Source organism: Ochlerotatus camptorhynchus, unplaced genomic scaffold (assembly GCF_037179485.1).
Source record: "Ochlerotatus camptorhynchus isolate MF236.1 unplaced genomic scaffold, CSIRO-AGI_Acam_v1.1 ptg000022l, whole genome shotgun sequence".
Taxonomy (NCBI): Eukaryota; Metazoa; Arthropoda; class Insecta; order Diptera; family Culicidae; genus Ochlerotatus; species Ochlerotatus camptorhynchus.
In genome coordinates this window covers 2,729,318-2,755,342 of record NW_027040514.1, presented here as the reverse complement: position 1 = coordinate 2,755,342, position 26,025 = coordinate 2,729,318, and the positions used below count along the sequence as shown (strand labels likewise).

At 41.0% G+C, this 26,025-nt stretch overlaps 2 protein-coding genes across 2 annotated transcripts; both read left to right on the top strand.

Moving 5' to 3' along the window:
• The first annotated feature begins 1,513 nt into the window (after positions 1–1,513).
• LOC135704655 (uncharacterized) lies at positions 1,514–2,179 on the top strand. The gene has a single exon (XM_065226143.1). The coding sequence runs from the start codon at positions 1,514–1,516 to the stop codon at positions 2,177–2,179; it is 666 nt and encodes a 221-aa protein (XP_065082215.1).
• A 7,750-nt stretch (positions 2,180–9,929) lies between these two features.
• LOC135704646 (general odorant-binding protein 45-like) lies at positions 9,930–10,856 on the top strand. The gene has a single exon (XM_065226131.1). It carries the CDS (start codon positions 9,930–9,932, stop codon positions 10,854–10,856), a length of 927 nt encoding a protein of 308 aa, XP_065082203.1.
• The last annotated feature ends 15,169 nt before the right edge of the window (positions 10,857–26,025 follow it).

Here is a 26,025-nt window from a genome sequence, read left to right as displayed (position 1 = left end):
TCATATTATTGAGAATAACATACGCCCTTTCAAATGCTGCAAAAAAACTTTTTTTTTGTTTGCCCCAACCAGAGATATTAACATTTGAAAAGTGCATATTTTTAGTATAAAAACGTCAATAACTCTTGATCGGCGAAAGATATTGACAAACTTTGTGCAGCAAAAATTTGCGCCTTCTTAAGATCTAAAAGTTATCTGAAGACACCTTTGCTGAGAAATTCGAAATAAGAAAAATAGAGCAAAAAAACTGTTTTTTTAAGAGTCACCCTAACTCAATTCAAGAAAATAGCTCTAAATCGGCCAATTTAAGAGATACAAAAAAGTTATTTTCAACATAGTTGCTTGAAATTAGCTCAGCTATAACTTTGCCGAAGAATGTATACTTAAATTTATTCAAACAAAAAAGTTAGATATTTGATTTTAATGATAATAGGAACCACCCTAGAATTCATTGTCATAAAAATGAGGGCCTAACTATAAGGAACAACTTTGTAGAAGAGACTTTTAGTCTAAAGTTTCAATTTCAGACTCAAAACATATCATTCCACCTAAATCTGCATTCTGTACCACTGTGCATTGGTGCTCAGCACGGAAAACAAGATCGACGGAAAACAAATCAAGGAAAAAAAAAAGACACCAGGTTTCGACAACATCCTGAATCTGGAACTCAAACACTTGAGTTCTAGATTCTACAACCATCTGGCACTGATTTTTAATCTGTGCCTCCGACTTGGCTACTTCCCCTCGTGTTGTAAGTCAGGGTTATCAAAACTGTTCGAAAGAGCAGTCTACCACCGGCATAGAAGAAAACAACATCTTACTCGAGGAACAGTTTGGTTTTCGGAAAGGTCGTTCAACCGTCCACCAGCTGACTCGAGTAACAAACATTCTCAGACGGAACAAGTCTGTTTCGAAAACATCTGCCATGGCGTTGTTGGACGTTGAAAAAGCATTCGACAATGCCTGGCATGATGGCCTGGTGTTCAAATTGCAGCAGTACGGTCTTCCAATCTTCCTAGTGAAGATAATAAACAACTATCTATCGGACAGGACGTTCCGAGTCTCTCTGAATGGCATCACATCGGATGCTTTCAACATCGGTGCCGGGGTTCCACAAGGAAGCATCTTTGCCCCATCCTATTCAACCTGTTCACCTCCGATATGCCGGCTCTCCCTGATTGTGGATCGTTGTCTCTGTTCGCAGATGACACATCCATCGTCTACAAGGGTAGGTGTTGTAACATTGCTATTTCTTTGAGTGTATCACTTCACCTTATATTTAAACACCTTGCTTTTTGTCATGTCATTCGGTTCGCGGAGTAGAAAGAAGAAGCTCAAACAGGCGAGAGAGTGAAGAAAACCCACGAGACAAACTCCATCATTATTATATTGAATAAACACAATTAAATACTCGTTAACTGTTGTGTAATTAATTCTCGGCCGTCACAACAGTTCTGGTGACGAGGATTGACGGGAATAACTGGGAAAGTGCAAAAGTTGTCGCAAGGAAAAGATGCTGGGTCCAGCTGCTGGTGCTGCTGCTGCAGCTGCGCCACGTTGGGTGGAACGGTTGGAAACAGCTCTTTCTATCTACGGGGTTGCGGATGTAGAGATGCGAAGGAATTTATTGCTGCATCATATGGGACCGGAGTCTTATGATGTCATTTGCGACAAACTTGCACCTGCATCCCCACGAACGAAAACTTTCCAGGAGATTGTGCAATTGCTGGAAGCCTATTACAACCCGCAGCGGTTGGAAATTTCCGAAAACTACCGTTTCAATTGTCGGCGCCAAGGTGATAAAGACGCGGTTTCGGCGGAGGAGACAGTAGATGAATACTTGGTGGCCTTGCGTAGAATAGCCATCACATGTAATTTCGATCAGTATCTCGAGAAGGCCCTACGAAATCAGCTGGTTTTTGGAATCAAGAGGAATGATATTCGCAGCCGGTTGCTCGAAAAGCGGAATCTTACTCTACAGGATGCTCGAGACATTGCTGTAGGCATGGAGCTGTCCCGCAAAGGAGGAGCTGAAATTGAAGGACAATTTGTCAGGAGTGATGTTCATGTAGTTCACCGTCAACCGGAAAAGAAGAAAGTGCATAAAGACAGCGCTAATGATTCGGAAAAAAAGTTGCTATCGATGTGGAGCAAAGTCGCACCTGGCGATCGTGTGTAAACACAAAGACACGGAGTGTTTGTTTTGCAAGCAAACTGGACACCTCGCCAGGGTGTGCATGCAGAAAGCGAAATCGGGCCAATCCGCGTATAAAAATAAATCGGCTCAATCCAATTATGTTGATCACACCGCGAATGCTGATAACAACGATGAGGTAAAAGTGCAGGAAGTGTGCGTCGTGGATAAAACGTCGGGAAACGAAAAGTTTTGGTTCCAAGTACGCGTAAACAAAGTGTACATGAAGTTTGAAGTCGATACGGGATCGCCGGTCAGCATAATCAATGAGTGGTTTCGGGACAAATACTTTTCAAATGTGTGTTTACGGAAAAGTGATTTGAGCCTCGTGAGCTACTGTGGCACCAGCATACCTGTGCTGGGAGTGCTTGATATGGTTGTGGAAGTTCAGCACCAATCGGTGGAGCTGCCGTTGTACGTCGCGAAATCGGATAAACATCCCTTACTCGGTCGCGAATGGTTGAAAGAATTGCCAGTTGACTGGAATACAGTGCTTCAAAACCCGAATGTGGTGAATGTACTCGCTGCTACGAGGTCCTGTCAGAATGCTGCGTTGGGAAAAGTACTGGATAAGATAAATATCCAAAAGTCTTCGAAGATAAAATCGGAAAAATATCGAGTGTCCAAGCTAAATGGCCGTTGAAGGAGAATGCTAAACCAGTGTACCTTAAAGCGCGAAAAATACCGTTCAGTCTGCAAAAGATCGTGGAAACGGAATTGGATAAGCTGGTTGCGGAAGGAGTGCTGACAAAAGTGAACCAAAGCAACTGGGCCACACCAATAGTACCAGTAAAAAAGACTATAAGCAAACAGTGAACCTGAGCTTGGTGGTGGATAAGCATCCACTTCCCACAGTCGACGAGTTATTTGCTTCACTTGCTGGTGGACAGAAATTTACTAAAATCGATCTCGTCCAGGCATACTTGCAGATGGAGGTGGCTCCAGAGGATAGGGAAATTCTTACTTTAAGTACACATCGTGGCCTGTACCGTCCGAACCGGTTGATGTACGGTGTGGCATCCGCCCCTGCAATCTGGCAAAGGCAGGTGGAGGCCATACTACAGGGAATTGATGGCGTAGGGGTATTCCTGGACGATATTAAGATTACTGCTTCCGACGATAAAACACACCTGGTTCGGCTAGAAGAAGTTCTCCAGTGGTTGGACAAATGTGGAATCAGCGTGAACAAAGACAACGGCGTTTTTTTGCAGACCAGATTGAGTACTGTGGGTACTTAATTGACAAGGAGGGAATTCACAAACTTCGAGAGAAAGTGGATGCTGTTCAAGGTATGCCGCATCCAAAGAACAGAGATGAGGTAAGATCATTCATTGGATTGGTCAATTATTATGGCCGGTTCTTTAAGAACCTAAGTACAGTGTTGCATCCCTTGAATAATTTACTTAGAAACGATGTACCGTTCAACTGAAACAAAGAATGTGAGCAATCGTTTTTGAAGCTCAAGGAACTCATACAGTCCGGTAACTGCCTGGTTTATTACTCACCAGAGCTTCCCCTGATTCTTGCCACGGATGCGTCTCCCTACGGAGTGGGGGCAGTATTGAGCCATATTATGCCAGACGGATCGGAACGACCCATACAGTTTGCATCAAAAACTTTGAATCGTACAACAAACAAAGAAGCGTACTCTATCATCTTTGGTGTGAAGAAGTATTTTCAGTACCTATACGGCCGGAAGTTTACTCTTATCTCGGACAACCAGGCGATAACAAAGATATTCGGAGAGCACAAGGGTCTGCCCGTGATGTCAGCTTTACGGATGCAACATTACGCAACGTATTTACAATCTTTTGACTATGAGATCCGATTTCGTAAATCAACCAATAACGCTAATGCTGATGCATTTTCTCGCATTCCGTTAGGCAATACGGGTGCGGAGGATACAATCGAAGAGACTGATGTCATTGAGATGAATCAGATTGACACATTGCCACTAACTGCTGCTGAGTTAGCCCAAGCTACTTCCGAAGAGTCATCACTGCGGGTCCTAATCCAAGGCCTCAAATACGGACAAACTGTTGAACCAAAGGACCGGTTCGGAGTGGATCAAAATGAATTTTCTCTCCAGAATGGTTGTTTGCTACGAGGAATTCGTGTCTACGTCCCACCAAACCTCAGAAGACGAGTGCTTGAAGAACTTCATAGCGCTCACTTCGGTAACACACGTACCAAATCATTGGCTAGAGGCTACTGCTGGTGGGTTGGAATTGACCGGGAAATAGAAGAGATGATTGCAAACTGTGCAGACTGTCAGGCAGTGCGAGCTGAACCAGCCAAGATGACATTACATTGCTGAGAGCCACCAACGGAGCCGTTTCAAAGGGTCCACGTTGACTTCGCTGGGCCATACTTGGATACGTATTTCTTCATCTACGTGGACGCGTACAGCAAGTGGCCAATCGTGATGATTTGTAAGTCTATAACTGCTGAAAACACTATCAACATGTTTCGAGACATTTTTGCTACGTACGGCATACCGTCGCTACTGGTGAGTGACCACGGAGTTCAATTCACTGCAGCAACATTTCAGCGGTTTTTACAAATGAACGGCGTTACCCACAAGATGGGCACACCATACCACCCTGCAACAAACGGACAAGCGGAACGTTACGTTCAAACGATCAAACATAAGCTGAAGGCATTGAAGTGTTCAAAGGCGGAGATGAATTTGGAGCTGTCAAACATTTTATTGACCTACCGGAAAATGATTCATCCGGCCACCGGTAAGTCACCTTCGATGCTTGTGTTCGGTCGCCAACTACGATCGAGATTGGATTTGCTGTTGCCAAAGAATGAGTCAAAAGGAAACAAGAATTACGTCGTTCGTCAGTTCCATGATGGTGATTCGGTGCGTGTCACAGACTTTTTGTCCAACGATAAATGGAAGTTTGGGAAAATTGTCGAGAAGGTTGGGAAGTTACGTTACTGCGTTCGTCTGAACGATGGCAGAATCTGGGAACGCCACATTGATCATATTGCTGGAGTTGTAGCCAATCTACAAGGAAAATCGTTGGATACCGTTAGAAACGAGGTAGTCGTTGAATGGTATATGCCGGTAACTGAATCGTCTGCTTCGATGAACTCTCCTGCAAGGTCTGTAGTATCGGAAGAAGAAATTGTAGGTACCACACCGGTAATTGCGGTTCAACATTCAGCTACACCAGTCAACTCTATCCAGAAGTAATACCTTTTCAATCAGATGACCATCAAACTGTTGAAGGTAATAGTAGTAGCATGCCCTTAAGGCGCTCAAGTCGTTCAATCAAACCACATCAGAAGCTTGATTTATAGACGTCATACTTGCATTTATTACGAGAGGGAGAGGTGTTGTAATATTGCTATTTCTTTGAGTGTATCACTTCACCTTATATTTAAACACCTTGCTTTTTGTCATGTCATTCGATTCGCGGAGTAGAAAGAAGAAGCTCAAACAGGCGAGAGAGTGAAGAAAACCCACGAGACAAACTCCATCATTATTATATTGAATAAACACAATTAAATACTCGTTAAATGTTGTGTAATTAATTCTCGGCCGTCACAACAGTAGGGTCATCGGAGCTCTGACTGCCAAACTTCAGAGAGGCCTAGACGTCCTGTCTGAATACTTCAACAGCTGGAAGATCCGTATCAACGCGGCAAAGACCCAGGTCATTATCTTTCCACACTCTAAATCTCCCAGACTTGTTCCGTCGGAGAATAACAAGATCTGCCTGAACGGCACAGTGGTGGAATGGTTGAAAGAGGTAGTAGACAGCAAGCTGATTTTCAGAGAGCACGTTGATAAAACGAAAACCAAGTATAACATCTTGATAAGATCACTGTATCCATTCATCAACAGGAGGTCTACTCTATCCCTGAAAAATAAGCTTGCTGTCTACAAGCCAATCATCCTTCCCGTCATAGAATACGGTATGCCAATCTGGGAGAGTTGCGCAAGATGCCATCACCTTAAACTCCAAAGGATCCAAAACAAGATCCTTAGCATGGTCCTTAGCAACAGTCCCCTGCGGACTAGAAATACTGAGAAATTCTGAGATCCACCTCCTGGCTGGAATTCAGACATTAGAAGAAAGGAAAGAGTTTTTATCTTGGAAAGGTTCAGAGACACGTCTGAGATCAACTCATCAGATCATACGTGATCTAGCACGTTAGGTTAAGTTATACTCGTAGTTAGGTTAAGTTATACTCGTAGTTGAAAAACGAAAATATTAAATTAGAATATCCAATGAAACAAAGATGAAGAACTAAGTAGGCTAATCAAATAAACTGTTAAATCAATGTACAATCATCAACAAACAGAAATTTACATAATTTTAGTTAGTTAGTAGTTAGTAGTTAGTAATTTGTTCGATCTTGATTCTCTGCTTGTTCATCATGCAGTTCAGTTCGGTCTTTGCTCGCTCTGTCGAGTTGTTCGATAAGTTTACAGTTCGTTACGCGTTTATTCGCGTCGTGAGTTGTGTCGGTCACATTGTGTGATGGGACGGCAGCGCTCCCGGAGCAGACTCCGAGAGAAAACGGAAAAGAAGACCAATGGTGAGGGTAGCTCGAGTGTACCTATTTCGAATAGGTACGCTACTCTTCCCACCGATGTTGGGAATACGACCTCCGTTACGGTGAAACAGACCAAGAAGAGGAAGAAAAATCAAGGCCAGTCCGATGGTGCGGTGATTTCGGCGACGCCGTTAACAACGAGAATTTTGCCGGCCCGAGTGCGGCAAAAATGAAGCTTCCCGCACTGGTGGTGAAGAAAGTGCCACTCAACATGCTCATTGGCGATTTCACATCGCTGGGCGTTGCAGCTGAGTACAAGCTAAGCAGGATCGGCTCCTAAGTGATGCTCCGTACAAAAGCGGAGTATGAAGTGGCCGTGAAACACCTGAAGGATTCCAAGGCGGAATATTTCACACATGACATCCCCGGTGAGAAGCCCTTCAAGGTAGTCATCAGGGGCTTACCAAACTTTAACCCCAAAGATGATCGAAGCCGAAATCAAGCTGGTCCCAATCGCTGTCTTCCAGATGACGAGGAGAGACGAAAGCGTGAAGACGTACCCGGATTGTCTTTTCCTGGTGCACTCCCAGAAAGGGACGGTGACGCTTAATGTGCTGCAAGCCATCCGCTCGATCTACTCCATAACCGTACGGTGGGAGCCATGCCGTGGCGGCCATCATGACGTAACGCAGTGCCAGCAAGACCACCAACAGCTAAAAAAAATCATCCCGATCTGTTCTCAGCAGATGAACTGATGGAAATCTTCGTCAACATGACCGGTGCTCAGTTTGCAGATTGCTTCCAGAATGGACTCACTCCGAAATGAAAGTTTCGGGCGTATGGAAGGTAGCCAAGGTTCTGAAAACTCATCCCAAACCCGTTCCCGATGACTCCCGGGTTTGACGGTATATTCAACTTGATCTTGAAGAGACTCAGCATGAAAGTGCAATCTCTTATAACCGCTATCTTCAACAGATGCTTGGAACTGCACTACTTTCCAAGCGTCTGGGAGGTAGCAAAAATCATACCAATCCACAAACCCGGTAAGGATCCAACATTGCCTTCAAGCTATAGACCTTTCAGTGCTGACCAAATTGTTCAACATTCTTCTATCGGAACACTTCGGGTTCAGGAAGGGGCACTCCCCCAGCTAGTACGGGTGATGAATAGCATCCGAAGTAACAAAGCTGTATCCAAGTCCACAGCCATGGCCTTGCTAGACGTTGAAAAGGCGTTTGGCAACGTCTGGCACGACGGACTTGTGTACAAGCTTTGTAACTTCAATTTCCCATTACATCTGGTTAAAATCACCCGTAACTACCTCCAGCAAAGGTCGTTTCAAGAGCCATATGTGAAAAGGGCATACATTTCTTTTTGGCATACAGCTGGAAGATCCGTATCAACGTGGTGAAGACCCAGGTCATCATCTTTCCACACTCTAAATCTCCCAGACTTGTTCCGTCTGAGAATAACAAAATTTGCCTGGTGGAATGGTCCAAAGAGGTAGTTTACCTCGGACTGGCTCTTGACAGGGGGCTGCTTTTCAGGGAGCGCGTTGACAGAACGAAAACCAAATGGTACATCTTGATAAGATCATTGTATCCCCTTATCAACAGGAGGTCTACCCTGTCCCTGAAAAATAAGCTTGCTGTCTACAAGCAAATCATCCTTCCCGTAATTGAGTACGGTATGCAAATCTGTGGGAGTTGCGCCAACTTCCATCACCTTAAACTCCAAAGGATCCAGAACAAGAGCCTTAGGATGATCCTAAACAGTCCTCCACGGACGCAATATTCTGAGGTCTGCCGCCTGGCTGGTCTCCAGTCTCTGGAAGAGCGAAGAACGGCCTTCTTGGAAAGGTTCAGAGACACCTGTTAAGTTATACGCGTAGTTAGGTAGGTTATCAAATTTTTCAATTGAAGCGAAACACCCCCCCCCCCCCATTCTGTAAACTAGATGATAAACGCATACATTATATTAGAATATTCAATTAAACAAATCTGAAGAGCCTCTGAAGAGGCTAATCTATTGAAATGTCAAATCAATGTACAATCATAATCAACAGAAATAAACGTTATTTTACTACTTTGCTACATCAAGCGTTGTGCCGTCGCCGGCCGCAGTTTTACTCTAACTTTCTTATTTTAATTTTATGAAAAAGTCGTTTTCTAATAAATTTTAGATCTGTTTATGACGCACATGTTGACGCTTAAAAACTGTGAAGAGTAATTCAAGTTGTTCTATAAAAAATAGGCCACATAGTTGCAAAACGAAGGAACTAATCTAGCGTCCAAAATGTCAAACACAACAGGGAATGTTTTTGAAGCTGATTTATTAACGAAAGAGAAAGTCGATGAAGAGGGTCGATCGATGCAGATAGGACCTTTTAAAATGTTCATCTGGCTATCTTTTCAGACAACAAAGAAGCTTCAATTTAAAACTCACATCAAGCTGAACATTGCATTAGGTCCTAAGTAACATTGATCGATTCTCTTCGTCGACTTTCTTTTTCGTTAATAGCTTGATCACAGAACCGTTTCTTGATGTGTTGGTCATATTATATGCTAGATAAAAGCTTCTTTTATTCATCTGTGTGCCTAAAAATACCTGGTAATGTCTTTACATTGCCGTGAGGATGCAAAGAGAAAGTCGACGAAGAGAATCTGTCAATGTTACTTAGGACCTAATGCAATGTTCAGCTTGACATAGGAAAAATTACGACTTCGGCACTTCGTTACCTATTATCGTCAGGGGGTTCTTATAGCGAATTTGTTTATTATCCAGGTTGGAACCAGTTCCAACCCGTATGAACCCGAGCTTATTGTCGGAGCGAACTTCAAACCGAACCAGGTTACAAACACAAACGTACTCACTGACGTTTGACAGAAAACAAACAGACCCAATCTAATTTTTTGTAAAACAATGCCTAACGATAATAGGTAAAGAAGTGCCGAAGCCGTCATTTCCCCTACTTTCCTCATTCGCCGACAAAAAAAAAACGGTTATTATTCAGTTGGGAACAAGGTTGAGTTGAAATTCTACAATCTCGTCTAATCTAGCACTTGCTATCATCCAACGCGTGCTTCAATTTAGCAAACTTACTCACGTTACTGCGGTCTAATCGCATAGCCCCTCAGTCTAGGCTACTTAAATCCAGCTCCAAACCAACGGCAGTCTCATAAAGTCTACTCTCAAGCACCCATGCGGTCACCCAGTTTCGATGCCATTGTACTCCTGTCTTTTCACACTCACAGCCGTTTCCGTTGCCATCATCAGCGATGTAGTCTCATCAGTTGGTGAACACAGTGCTAAGTTCAAAAGTATTCAATCCTCATACGGCGAATGCAACCAGTATCTGTCAACCGATGGCCTCCGGCAGCAATGCGACACCCGCTGCGTAGCGCTAGTGAACCGCATCTGGAATGACACCACTGGGCTTCTATCGGATTCGACCGGGCGTTTCTACACCCAAGAGCTGCAGAATCCCTGCTCCCGTAACCGTACCAAACAGTGTTTGAAGGAAGTCATCTCCACGGTCTCCCGAAGGGACAGTTGCAAACGTGCACAGGCATCAGTCGATTGCTATCTGAACAACTACGGTCAACTGGACGTCACGGGTCTAAAATATGTGCCCTTCACGGATATCCAGCAAGTGTGTATCCTAAAAAAATGTGCGGCAATGCTGGGTGTCTCGGACAAGCTGGATCAAGTGGTGCAGAATGGTATGCAAAGCATTCCGGAAGGAGACTGTCTGCTGCGGTGTCTACTCATCCAGCAGGCCTTGTACAGCGACGAATCAGGCCCGGATTTGATGCGGCTATCGGTTCAATGCAATGGATACGGTGAGAACGAGGCCGAATGGCGTGCCAATGTGACACAGTGCGTGGCGGCAGTGCAGGCCGAAGGGAGCTGTGACAAGTGCGCGCAAGCAGCGAAAATCGCTTCCGAGTGCCTAGTGATGAATCTCAAGCTTTACATGGTGAAGAATGCCAACATCCGGAAGTGGATTCCGTATGCCATCCGTTTAGACAGTGGAGCTATAAATGCGGGTTCCACTGCTGCCGCCGATGCCAATGCGGGAGCTTTAGCTATTAGTGAATCGGATATTTTGATTGAATATTACGCGTGGTACTTTTGGATATATTGATGTATTGAAGAGAATCTGTCAATGTTACTTAGGACCTAATGCAATGTTCAGCTTGACATAGGAAAAATTACGACTTCGGCACTTCGTTACCTATTATCGTCAGGGGGTTCTTATAGCGAATTTGTTTATTATCCAGGTTGGAACCAGTTCCAACCCGTATGAACCCGAGCTTATTGTCGGAGCGAACTTCAAACCGAACCAGGTTACAAACACAAACGTACTCACTGACGTTTGACAGAAAACAAACAGACCCAATCTAATTTTTTGTAAAACAATGCCTAACGATAATAGGTAAAGAAGTGCCGAAGCCGTCATTTCCCCTACTTTCCTCATTCGCCGACAAAAAAAAAACGGTTATTATTCAGTTGGGAACAAGGTTGAGTTGAAATTCTACAATCTCGTCTAATCTAGCACTTGCTATCATCCAACGCGTGCTTCAATTTAGCAAACTTACTCACGTTACTGCGGTCTAATCGCATAGCCCCTCAGTCTAGGCTACTTAAATCCAGCTCCAAACCAACGGCAGTCTCATAAAGTCTACTCTCAAGCACCCATGCGGTCACCCAGTTTCGATGCCATTGTACTCCTGTCTTTTCACACTCACAGCCGTTTCCGTTGCCATCATCAGCGATGTAGTCTCATCAGTTGGTGAACACAGTGCTAAGTTCAAAAGTATTCAATCCTCATACGGCGAATGCAACCAGTATCTGTCAACCGATGGCCTCCGGCAGCAATGCGACACCCGCTGCGTAGCGCTAGTGAACCGCATCTGGAATGACACCACTGGGCTTCTATCGGATTCGACCGGGCGTTTCTACACCCAAGAGCTGCAGAATCCCTGCTCCCGTAACCGTACCAAACAGTGTTTGAAGGAAGTCATCTCCACGGTCTCCCGAAGGGACAGTTGCAAACGTGCACAGGCATCAGTCGATTGCTATCTGAACAACTACGGTCAACTGGACGTCACGGGTCTAAAATATGTGCCCTTCACGGATATCCAGCAAGTGTGTATCCTAAAAAAATGTGCGGCAATGCTGGGTGTCTCGGACAAGCTGGATCAAGTGGTGCAGAATGGTATGCAAAGCATTCCGGAAGGAGACTGTCTGCTGCGGTGTCTACTCATCCAGCAGGCCTTGTACAGCGACGAATCAGGCCCGGATTTGATGCGGCTATCGGTTCAATGCAATGGATACGGTGAGAACGAGGCCGAATGGCGTGCCAATGTGACACAGTGCGTGGCGGCAGTGCAGGCCGAAGGGAGCTGTGACAAGTGCGCGCAAGCAGCGAAAATCGCTTCCGAGTGCCTAGTGATGAATCTCAAGCTTTACATGGTGAAGAATGCCAACATCCGGAAGTGGATTCCGTATGCCATCCGTTTAGACAGTGGAGCTATAAATGCGGGTTCCACTGCTGCCGCCGATGCCAATGCGGGAGCTTTAGCTATTAGTGAATCGGATATTTTGATTGAATATTACGCGTGGTACTTTTGGATATATTGATGTATTGATTTGTAAAGTTTTTTTTTTCAGAAATATACGCCAAAAATCCTTCACATTTTTCATAAGTAAAACCAACTGGTCAGGTTTCGTTTTTTTTTCGTTTTCGTGGCGACGTAATTTGTGGTTAGCTCACGTCCCTTTCAAATAGTCTCATTATTTATGAACGGCCCTTATATTTCAAATTGTCAATATGATGTTTCCCATTCATCTAGCGGTGTCCGATTTTTATTCGAATAATGGATTAATCGATGAATGAACTGAAGAATGAACTATTTTAGTCGATTATATTATGCATTACGTAAGCATCAACTTCTCTAGATGACTATCACCCATCGTTTCAAACATGTTCTGCATTCTCATAGGTGGAAAAATGACACACAAAAATAATCGATAATTTATTAATCAAATAATTAAAAAATGGGCCATCTCTGATTTTTGGTGTGTTTGTTCTGATAAGAAAGCGCTATATTTCACATGTACAATATTAAGGTGAGTCAGAGTACACTTTCGAGCTGGCAAACCGATTTGGGACAATAGAAATCTTGGACGGTGGTTACATTCAATTATTCCTAATGTTTCTTCGAGAACGTGGTTTAAAGGCTTGGACTTAAGTGAAGTCACGACTGTGATGAGTAGACTTATGTCCAACCACTACTCGCTAGATGCTCATCTCAATAGAATAAACCTCGTGGACAGCAACATCTGTCGGTGTGGAAACGGTTACGATGACATTGATCACGCAGTTTGGCAATGTACGGATAATTACGCCACCAGAAAGCGACTTTTGAATACCCTTGAGGCCCAAGGAAGACAACCTTATGTTCCTATCAAAGACTTGTTGGGAACTCGCGATCTCTGCTATTTGCAGTCGATTTATGTATTTCTTCAAATGTCTAGTATAAGAATTTAATTTCTTTGTCTTTTGTCTCTCTTTATTAGTTTTTGTTTGTCTTGTCCCCCTGTCTCGATGAGTCTCATCGTCGTCCACTGGTCACCATAGCCGGTCGAACTCCAGACGAAATTAGAACCACACTACCGTTCATACTGGCGACAACGCTCTGATGAGACAACGAAACCTCACCCCCAAGCTCCTCCCCTGATCCTATCCTTCGACAATGTACCTCTCTAACCTCCGGTAAGCCGTGAATATTCGGCCCAACTCCTACTAGACATAGAATTAAGTGAATTTTGTAACAAAGAACAATGAACTAACGGCTCCGTAAAGCTAACGCGATTGAGCTTTCCAAATAAACGGACTAGTTAAAAAAATATCTTTGAGTGGTTCAACACCTTTTACTGAGTACTAATCTCCAAGTTTGAAGTGTTAGCTTATGCCGTCCCATAGCATGAACATTTTCATTTATAATGGCAAGATCAATTAGAACTTCAGAACAATTAGAAATCAGGAAATCAGGAAATCAGGAAATCAGGAAATCAGGAAATCAGGAAATCAGGAAATCAGGAAATCAGGAAATCAGAAAATCAGGAAATCAGGAAATCAGGAAATCAGGAAATCAGGAAATCAGGAATTCAGGAAATCAGGAAATCAGCAAAGCAGGAAATCAGGAAATCAGGAAATCAGGAAATCAGGAAATCAGGAAATCAAGAAATCAGGAATGCAGGAAATCAGGAAATCAGGAAATCAGGAAATCAGGAAATCAGGAAATCAGGAAATCAGGAATGCAGGAAATCAGAAAATCAGGAAATCAGGAAATCAGGAAATAAGGAAATCAGAAAATCAAAAAATCAAATAATCAGGAAATCAGGAAATCAGGAAATCAGGAAATCAGGAAATCAGGAAATCAGGAAATCAGGAAATCAGGAAATCAGGAAATCAGGAAATCAGGAAATCAGGAAATCAGGAAATCAGGAAATCAGGAAATCAGGAAATCAGGAAATCAGGAAATCAGGAAATCAGGAAATCAGGAAATCAGGAAATCAGGAAATCAGGAAATCACAGGAAATCAGGAAATCAGGAAATCAGGAAATCAGGAAATCAGAAAATAAGGAAATCAGGAAATCAGGAAATCAGGAAATCAGGAAATCAGAAAATCAGAAAATCAGAAAATCAGAAAATCAGGAAATCAGGAAATCAGTAAATCATGAAATCGGAAAATCAGGAAATCAGGAAATCAGGAAATAAGGAAATCAAGGAATTAGGAAATCAGAATCAGGAAATCAGGAAATCAGGAAATCAGGAAATCAGGAAATCAGGAAATCAGGAAATCAGGAAATCAGGAAATCAGGAAATCAGGAAATCAGGAAATCAGGAAATCAGGAAATCAGGAAATCAGGAAATCAGGAAATCAGGAAATCAGGAAATCAGGAAATCAGGAAATCAGGAAATCAGGAAATCAGGAAATCAGGAAATCAGGAAATCAGGAAATCAGGATAGCAGAAAATCAGGAAATCAGAAAATTAGAAAATTAGAAAAGAAGAAAATCAAGAAATCATGAAATCAGGAAATCAGGAAATCAGGAAATCAGGAAATCAGGAAATCAGGAAATCAGGAAATCAGGAAATCAGGAAATCACGAAATCAGGAAATCAGGAAATCAGAAAATCAGGAAATCAGGAAATCAGGAAATCAGGAAATCAGGAAATCAGAAAATCAGGAAATCAGAAAATCAGGAAATCAGGAAATCAGGAAATCAGAAAATCAGAAAATCAGAAAATCAGAAAATCAGGAAATCAGGAAATCAGGAAATCAGTAAATCATGAAATCGGAAAATCAGGAAATCAGGAAATCAGGAAATAAGGAAATCAAGGAATTAGGAAATCAGAATCAGGAAATCAGGAAATCAGGAAATCAGGAAATCAGGAAATCAGGAAATCAGGAAATCAGGAAATCAGGAAATCAGGAAATCAGGAAATCAGGAAATCAGGAAATCAGGAAATCAGGAAATCAGGAAATCAGGAAATCAGGAAATCAGGAAATCAGGAAATCAGGAAATCAGGAAATCAGGAAATCAGGAAATCAGGATAGCAGAAAATCAGGAAATCAGAAAATTAGAAAATTAGAAAAGAAGAAAATCAAGAAATCATGAAATCAGGAAATCAGGAAATCAGGAAATCAGGAAATCAGGAAATCAGGAAATCAAGAAATCAGGAAATCAGGAAATCAAGAAATCAGGAAATCAGGAAATCAGAAAATAACAAAATCATATAATCAGCCATTCTGGTAAGGAACAGCCCCCAGCCAGACTATCTGAAAATCAGAAAGTTAAAAGTTTAGGTATTCAGAATCAGATAACACTAGTTTACAGCATATTTGAACTTTATGCGGTCATTTCCCATGTAAAATCTTGTGCTGAATCCAAAACTGTAATCAGAAAAAAAATCTCAGGAGAATAGTTTTCTAAATAAAACTAAAAAATGAAATTTTAATCAAAAAAAGTTTGTTTACTAAAATACAAATATCTCCGGCTGTAATAAAGATATATCAATTATTTTAACGCCAAATTAAAGGCTCGAAAAATTTCGTTTGATCAGTTGCACATAATATTTAAGTAAGATTAGTGGGATTGTGGCACAGCCACTACAACAAATATTTACCTTCCTTAAAAACTTAGCTGAAATCATTTTTTTTAACATGAAAAAAATAAAGGAACAAGCTATTAATTTACTATAATATCACTTATCTAACTGAAAAGTTATTTGCAATAAATCAAACGCAAATTTTCTCACATTTAATATGGTGTTAAAATACTTGATTTCATTTTATCACAGCCGGAGTTATTATTATTTTAGAAAACAAACTTTTTTTTAAAGTGAAATATCTTTTTTTTAGCTGTAACTTGAAAACTATCCCACTGAGATTTCTTTGACTACAATTTTGGATTCAGTGCACGATGTTACATAAGGATCATAGGTAAATTTTTAAAGTTCATGTTTTTTTAACTTTTATTTGTAAACTAGTGCAATCAGGAAACCAAATCAACTTACAATTAGAAAATCATAAAATTAGAAATTCAGAAAATCAAACAATCCAAAATTCTGAAAATCAGATAATCAGAAAATCAGGAAATCAGAAAAACTTAAAATCTGAAAACCAGAAAATCAAGAAATAAATAATTAAAAAAAATCAGAAAATCAGAAAATCAGAAAATAAGGAAATCTGTTAATTAGAAAATCAGACATTCAGTTAATCACAAAAATCAAACTATCTGAAAATCTGAAAATCATAAATTTAGGTAATCAGAAAAATAATAAAATCAGAAAATCAGCAAATCAGATTATCAAAACCATCAGAAAATCAGAAAAACACTAAATCCGAAAATCAGTTTATCAGAAAATCAGAAATTCAGAAAATTAGAAAAAAAAAAACAAAAATCAGGTAATCAGAACAATCCGACGATCAGAAAATCAAAAAATCAGAATATCAGAATACCAGAAAGTGTGTTAATTAGAAAATCATCGTTGAAGGTCTCTGGACTTTCTTGAAGATTAAGAAATCGCCTAAGTGCTTTCACAATTTTCTTGAATTTATTGTAACATCAGCATTGAAGTTCTCTGATCTTCTCGAAACCATAGAACTTCCCATAAAATGTCCTCACAATGATCTAATGTTCATGTAACTTCCCTTCTCTTTCTTCTTCCTCGCATTTCAAGCTTATTGCATATCGCATATTAGCTTACTGCGTGCTCTCAACTTAGTGTTCTAGATGCACTTCCACAGTTATTAATTGAGAGTTTTCGATGCCTGTACCATTTTTGCATTGGTATAATTGTGTGGCAAGTCCAATCATACTTCTATGCCCAGGGAAGTCGAGAAATTTTCCAACCCGAAAAATTCCTAGACTGGACCGGGAATCGAACCCAGCCACCTCCAGCATGGTCTTGCTTTGTAGCTGCGCCTTTACCGACTGAGCTAGGGGAGGCCGCCTTTCCCTTACGTTTCCTAAATTTGCATGGACATTGCTGAAGTTTTCGGAAATCGCCTGAGTTTCTCGGAACTCCTTTATAGTTTCAGCAATTTCATTGAAATTAATTCATCTGTTCTGATGTTCTCTGAGCTTCACTAAAGTTCCTGAAAACCATTAAATTTTCCTGCACTACTTTGGACTTGTGAAGTTTCCAAAATATTTATGATGTTTCCTTTAGTTCAGTGGAGTTCGCTGGACTTTTCTGAAATTTTCGGGCCTTTGAATTTAAACAGAAGTTAATGAAATTGTCTTTAATTTATCGTAACTTACACAAAAATCTGGGCTTTTCTTAAGTTTCAGAACTTCTTAAATATGCCTGCAGCTAGTGTGGATCCGCAATAAAAATCTGATAGCATCCTTGAAGCTCCGGGAAAGTTAAAAAAAAAAAACTGGCGAGAGAAGATGAAAGAATCATTCGAACGAAGGCTGAAGAAGCTTCCAAGGTAAGGTGGAAGAAAATTCCAGGGAAAGTTGGACGAAACTTCAGGAAGTTTAGAAATGAATAATAATTTCCGGAAGATATATAATGTTTAAAATTTTTTTCTCGTTTCCCTAGGAATTACCGGAAAGAGCCATAGACTATTTCTCGATTGATGGGTAGCCAAAAACAGTGAGAAAATGCAAACATTAGTCGAAAGAGTATCAAGCATAAGGCAACTTTAGAGATGATTGTTTAGAATTTTGAAGGCTACAAAAATATGAGGTACTCAAAAAGATACAAGTCCCTCGCAAAAATTTTCTCCGAATTTCGAGCGCGGGCAGGCAATAATAATTTTGATATTGAAAAAAAAAAAACTGTAGGGCTTTTGATCTAATTTCCGTCCTACTAAGCACAACCCGCGCTTTACGTGTCTTTTTTGAACGGGTTTGAACAAAAAATGTAATATTTCTTTCAAAGACGACTTCTTAATTGATTCACCTTTCCATACGTTCTGTTGGATTTGATAAAGAGTGACAAATTGTTGAGATATTGTCTTTAATCTAACACTGCTTCTTGATTCTAAATTCGTCCTACGAGTTTCAATTCCGTCCAAATGCATTGAAACGCCATTAGATTTTCTTCGTCCTACGGATGATGGTAGAAAAAGGGGATTCGGTAGGAGCGCTTCTTTTGTTTTGAGAACAATGAGCGTAAATATTCACACAATGCGCTCTAATAGGATTTAAGTTGTAGCTAATGAACTAACGTATCGGAACAAACCTATTATTGATTTGTGCACGGTGAAATCATAGATATTATTGATCTTTGCTGATCGATAGAACGGAAATGGGCGATTACGACGAAGTAGCGCTCTACACTATTGTAGTGAACAAGTCCTAACTTCGTAACAATCGTCAACAGAATGATTTTCGTTTGTTCTCATGCCCGACGCGAAACCCTAATCGTAACCCTTATCAACGCTGAAAATTCTTCGCTTCTTTCCTCTTTTAAAACCATATTTTGGAAGTTATAATTAGAAAAAGAAATAATAAGGCAGTGAAAATCCCGTATAATGTATTGTGGCATAAGTACTAAATTGAAGTTGTTGGCATTGAAGTTATGATAACTTTGATGTTGACGCAAATAATGGAATTGAGAAAGGTGTCGACAATATTCAAATTTGTAACACTGAAGCGTATTGAAGTAGTAAGTATTGTTGAAGTTGATAAGACTTCGGAAGTTGTTGACTAAGTAGTGATTCTGTTGACGATTGTTACGAAGTTAGCACGTACACAGGACTTGTTCACTACAATGGCGCAGTCGGTAGGAACCTTAGCACTTGTTCCACCTGATCATGTAAGTAAGGCAACAGTAAGAGTGGTGGTATCTCATTGGTGCCGGGGAGATAATATGTTACCCCGGCTCCCACCTATTCTGCACCTCTTATATCGCCTTACAATGCCAGACTAGAGTCAAGCTCAACAGGGTCTTCTTTCCCCGCTTGGCTGTGGTTTCGCTAGATAGTAGATAGGGACAGAGGGAATCTCGTTAATCCATTCATGCGCGTCACTAATTAGATGACGAGGCATTTGGCTACCTTAAGAGAGTCATAGTCATTCAGAGCACTGGGCAGAAATCACATTGTGTCAACACCTGTTGAGGCCATCACAAAACATAACCTCCAACCCACTTACGACCTGGGTACTTTCTCGATTACCGCCGGTACCCTCAGAACATATGACTGGGATTTAGGGTGTTATTCTAGCACCTAACGTGATGAGGGCCACCTTGGGCGATGGCATTTGGGAAGCCTTAGGCCATGCGTTAAAAGTTCACCACAGTGCCGCCGGACTAATCAGCACTCGAATGCCACCAACGAGTGGTGGAAGAGGCCGACCCACCTGCGGTTGAGAATATGGAAAACTAAGGTGGGCCCTAGTTCGTAGAGTCGTTCTAGGGCGGGTAGAAGGGAAGGACGGAGATGAAACACGGATGGGACTGTCAGTGGAAGGAGTAAGCTACAGTTTGAAGATTAACCCCAAAGCCAAAAGACTTTTTGAGCTAACATCTGAGGGTATACTTAAATGCTTAACTTGTTCACGGATGAGGAAGCGGACGGGAGTGGGCTTAGATAAGGTGAGAATAGAAAAAGATAACAGTAGCTCGATCCTCGTACCGTACGAGTGGACCAAACCACACCAGTGTCTATTTTCAGTATTGAAGGAGATCGACCAACTGAAGAGAGAAAGAAGCTGACTGGTCCAATGAGAAGAACCCCATACTATTTACTCAAAAAGTGTAGTAAACATGGCGGCTTCTATGTGACTATCAAATGGGGACAGTTGAAGAGCCATAGTGACGCTAAAGTACTGAACGACATTTGGGTCTGGTCAAGTGAGGCGGACCATAACAAGACTAACATATCAGCAGCCGATCTGATATGGCACATCAAACACCGGGACTGGGCTAGAGCTTTGTACAACAAGTATAGTCGCATGTTCACGACGAACCTTTACAATATTACAGCATGTGCGCTACTGATACACCTGATGGGCCACCCCACGGCGTTGACTGTGTTTAGGCTGATCGAGGAATATAAGTTCTGTTGCATCGACATGAGCGATTACAAAAATATATTCAAATCACTGAGCATAGCCATTAGAAGGACGGCTCACTGGCCATACGGCAGTGAAGCCTCTCTCGAAGACGTAACAGGGGCCGCCAGTTGGGAATTGGCAACCGGGCGGTCTATGAACAAGACGGACTGGGAAGAAGAGGAGAGGAAGAGGACCAAAGTAGTGATCCCTTTAGGTAACCCGTTGATAGCTCAAAAGGACTCGGCTAGTAACGTGCGTTACTGTGCTGTTTTGAAAGAAGAGGTTCGGGAGATTATGACTGAACTGGTCCGTCGTCCGGCCAACAGAGATAGCTGGGCTGACTACGTAGAGAATAGGCAATCATGGTGTTCCTCAGGCAGCACAGGGGGTAAGAAGATGCGGCTTAGTGACGACACTGTCGTTAGACTGAACAAGCATGCCTACTTCGAGACCATTAAAGCAGAAGAAATGGAAGCATGGTTGGATGGACCACCGGTAATGAGTGCTACGGCCAGCGAAAAGTTCGAAATGGGTAAAGCCAGAGCCATCTACGGTACGCAACCTGAAGATTATTGTATCGCTTCATACGTTTTGGACGGCATAGAATCTAAGCTTTTCAACATAGAAGGAGTTGAAAGTGGTCTGACTGGTCTAGATTTTATGGCCACCATGATAAGACGATGCTCCGCTGTAGAGAAGATAAGCACCGAATGTACCATGATAGACTACGCTGACTTCAACTACCAGCATACTCTGCTTGCTCAAAGCATCGTGTTCGAGGCCCTAGCCGAGAGATTGAATAAGAACGGGTTCCACACAGACAAGGTTCGGGCATGCAGCTGGGTTAAAGACTCATTACTGAACCAGGTATGTAGGTTTCCAGGGCCGAAAAGTAAGTCACTACCTATTACTCAGGGTATGTTCTCTGGATGCCGAGGCACAAATTTCATCAACACAGTCTTGAATGTGGCCTACTTCAGAAATGCCAAGAAATGGGTACTAGATAATTTGCACTTGCTTTAAACTTACACATTTTACATTTTCTTTCTGTAGCAAGCCTTCTGCTGAGAGTTTCTACTCCTTCTTTTGCTTTTCTTTTAACTTCAATTACATAGTGGGAGTCTTCCACTCCTTCTTTTTCTTTCATGTAAGCCATTCACTGGGAGTCATCCACTCCTTCTTTTGCTCTCTATCTTTCTCTTCAAACTTTCTATCTTGTTACGGCTTCTACACTCTTCACTATAATTTCAAACACCTTTCATCATTTTTTTTTTCGCTATTAGTTCCATCATATTTTGCCATCAACACATGACCCTTTCATTTTTGTTTTCACTATTCTCAACTCTAATTCTTTTTTTTTTAATATAGAATAACCACTATTTCACTATTTTCATCATCGAAATATACGCTTTTTAATATACTTACTTGTATTCTGGAGCGAAAACTGCGCCATTGTAGTGAACAAGTCCTGTGTACGTGCTGCTAACTTCGTAACAATCGTCAACAGAATGATTTTCGTTTGTTCTCATGCCCGACGCGAAACCCTAATCGGCGATTGATCCTGATTTGTTATCTCTGTCTAGCCTCTATATAACATTCCTTCTTATGTAAACCGGGCTGAACACATCATATGCATATTTCGCTCCAAAAGTAGACGCACTCGCAAAGCGCGAGACTGTCATTCTCGTTGCTTTCGATGTTTAGTACGGATAAGTCGGTGTTATCATTTACTTGGCCATTTATTCATTTTTATCAACACACTTAAGCATATCTAGTGAATTTATCTACAACATCTACCATATCCACTACACCTATAAATCGGTATTAAATCTTAAAAATCGGTATTCTGAGGAAACTTATCTGTTAGGTTTAGATCACTTTGAAGCTAAACAATTTAAATTCAAATTGGAATCCATCTCCAATGCATCCTTTGGCGTCAGAAACGCAATGCATTGATTAGAATGAAAACGCACTCCAACAGTTGTTATTCTCTCGCTATTGTGTAGCTCGTTTCATTTGTTCCGTTATCACTCTATCAGTTTTCCTTCTTCCAAAATTGCCACATGAGCGGACCGGTCACCATCACCCATAGCTATAAAAATTATTCGACAGTGAAATAAAGTAATTAGTTTTAAAGGTGAATAAATCGGTTTATTTTTGTAACCGCGCCGTAGTTAAGTGTAAACCCGAAATTTACGCCCGTGATTCATCCCCGTATAAAACATTATCTGTATATTGGTAGCTAGTTTGGAAATCGGTATAAATACCGATAAATCGGTATATCTCGCAACGCTGATCCCAGGTGGGATTTTAACGAATCCCAGGAGACACCTTGTTGAACCGCAGGTTAATTGTGTAGTCGATACATTTTCTGTGATAATCGACTGCCTTTGCTTCCGACACTTGCAAAATAAGCTATCAAATTACAGCACCAAACTACCATGTCATATGACAGGCTCTGTCATACGACACTATCGCCGAAAACCGCCACGAATGCATGTATTTTAGTTTTTCTTATAATAAGAGCTGTTGATGTTGTGCTTATGTGAATTTTAAAAATAGCAAGCAACGATGTCCTAGTAATAACATTTCTGAACAGAAATGGCTTAATTTACGCCAAGTTGAGGAATTAGAACGAAATCACCCATGTCATATCATAGTTATTTGATAATTTTCTTTTTTGCTCGAATGTTGTTCTACCGTTTGTGTAGTATAGGAGAGACGACGGTAGAGCATGAAAGTATAAATTCAAACAGACTTTCGCGAACGACAACGAAGCGAGTGTAGTAAAAAACGTCAACCGTGTCAACCCCTGATTGTGTCAAACCATGAAACATCATACTGATAATTTATTTGTGTGCCGGATTAACAATTTATTTCGTTTTTTTTTATCTTCTTTCAGGTATTTTCAACTGTATTGCATACGACACCCGAAACGCCGGATACGGGTAGGATTTTTCCTACCAAGACTTTTGACTTGATACCCCATCTACATGTCAGCGGGAGCTGACGCCTGGAGGTATGCAACCTGGTAGCTACACTGAATGCGAATCTAACTCAGAGAGTGAGTCACTTTTACTCATTCGTATGGAAACATTTCTAAAAGCGTAGGCTACTCATGCGCTGAGATCACTTTTAAAAATGGGTAAAGGTGTCTCACTCCCTGAGTTAGTTTCGTTTTCAGTGTAGAACATAAAAAATAAGACGCAATTGCCTACGTAAGAAAATCGATTCGTATAAATATGAATATTAAACACTTTTTTATGCCAGTTTGAAGTTATGGTATACAATGTGTTCACGGGTTAAAAGGCTCCTTCACATTCAAGATTAGTTAGTCACTTTCTTTTTTTAATTTATGCAAATTACGGATGTCGTCTGTTCGTTTAACTGGGACATCCTCGCCGAGAAAATCCTGGATCCACTTGCCCATATTGCAGAATTAAGCCTTTATTTTCGTTTGATGATCAATTCCGTTTGAAGCTTGGAACTCAATGGCACTTGACTGCACTGTGTTTGCACAGCAATAGACGTATTCCATCCCAGTTTTCATATCTTATATAGGGGAAATGGCTTTAATGATGGCCTATGGATCTAAGATTGGGCCAATCGCTAAAAATCTGCTATTTATCAATTTTATCTAAATGAACGCGTCATTGGGACGGTACTAATGGATATTTTTGGTCGCTATTGAAAATTCAGTCTCATTTTTTCTGCAACTCTGCAGCTCATCATAGTTGAATATTTATAAAGTCTTATAAAGCAATTTAAAGTTGAGATTGGCCGCCTCTATTTCTCCTCAATGGTTTTTTTTTCCAGAAGGCAGTCGCACCTAGGAGATCAAACGAAACGATTCCTATTACCAGCAATTAAGCGGTGACAATTAAACATGACCGGAATGGAGGGTGGAAGAAAATTGCTCAACCAAAACAAAAATCGATGGAAGAAAGTGTTTCAGTGCGATTCTTTATTTGCGCGTCTTTCCACAACATTTGTTGGTACATGAAACTGTCGTATCTATCTACTGTGGCAGTTCAAGGAAATAATGCGAATGTATTGGCCGCATAGTTGACACACTTGATCCGGTGCGTACTTGTGGTTGACGGGCTTCGAGGTTGTTGCTTCACTGCTGGCTGTGTGGGTTGAAGCCATCCTAAGGGTTTGTTTGTTGGGCACTGTTTAACAAGTCTGTCGACCTATCTAATAGCTAATGATGAGCAGTTGGATAGATGTCCGATCTTTATAGCACCATGCTGTAGTCATTGTACATCATGTTTTGTACCTAATTTAGTACCTAATGTACGACTGATTGCAGTGGACATTTCAGGTAGTTGAATTGAATGTATCGTTAGTTTAGTTGGCTGTGGTCAATTTAGGTAGCGTTCATCACAATATGTATTTAAGAAACTATCAACAGCAATGTAGGTGAACTACAGAAATATCGATCAAACTAGAAAATTTCGGTAGATTCAAAATTCTTCTACGTGTGTAGCCTTGAAAATCCCTAACATAATATTTTGGTTCATAATACAGTAATGACCCGATTTTGCCAGCTCCCTTTTTTAAATATTTTCTAATGTTCTACGAAACCCATGCAATTTTTCAGAGATTGTATTATAACAAATTATACCTTAAACATCGATCTTGAAGATGCATGATAAAGATTCGGAATAGCGGTTATGTGAAATGCTTGAAAGATAAAAGTCTGGGGCTGTCAAAATTGGGTCATTACTGTAATAAAATCGGGCTCATGTCAACTTCATGCAGACAAAGGTCATTTAACCCGCTTGGGTTTAAAAGGAACGTAGGTACCTTTGTGAGTAGCTTAGGTTCAACATAAAGTACACGAGCTTAATGCATTTGCGAGCGAGCAAACGCTAAGCTTTTGTTTTTGTTTTGTAAACTTTATGTAAACTGAAAGGCTTGGTGCATGATTGTAGACAAAAACAAGCGTTGCGGCAGTCGGTGGCTGTTAGTCAGTGTTGTTGGATATCCAAATAATAATATTAAGTGGAATAAGCTATAGGGTTTTTGTTCTAATTTACGTCCTACTAAACACAACCCGCATTTTACCTCTATTTTTTACACGAACAAAAAAGACATTATTCTACCACAGACGATTCAGAGAAAAATTAGCATTTGGCGTCAGATTCCATGATTTTTATTCATGGTGTACTTTCGTAAACGAAAATGGACTTGTTCCGAAATTCGTGAGGGTTGACGAACTTCGGAACGAAGTTTTTTCCGTGATATATTGAGTTTAAGTTCCCTATAACTTGTTTGAAGTTCCTTCTGAACTTCTTTGATGTTCCCTCTGAACTTCTTTGAAGTTTCCTCTGAGGTTCTTTGAAGTTGTATGTGAGCTTATTTGGAATTCTCTGTGAGTTTATTTGGCGTTCTCTCTGATCTTCTTTGAAGTTCCTTCTGAACTTCTTTGTAGTTTCCTCTGAACCTCATTGAACTTTCCTCTAAAGTTCAAGAAGTTCCCTCTGAGGTTCTTTGAAGTTGTCTGTGAGCTTATTTGGAATTCGCTCTAGTCTTCTTTGAAGTTCCTTCTGAACTTCTTTGATGATCCGTATTATCTTCTTGAAGTATTTTTTTTTTTGATTTCTTCATCAACAGGCTTCTTGGCCCCAATAGATAAGTTGTTGCCAATGAACTAAATTAATACACATATGTTTCAAATTATCTAAAAACATTAAGAAATCTAGCACGTAGCAAGTCACGTGAA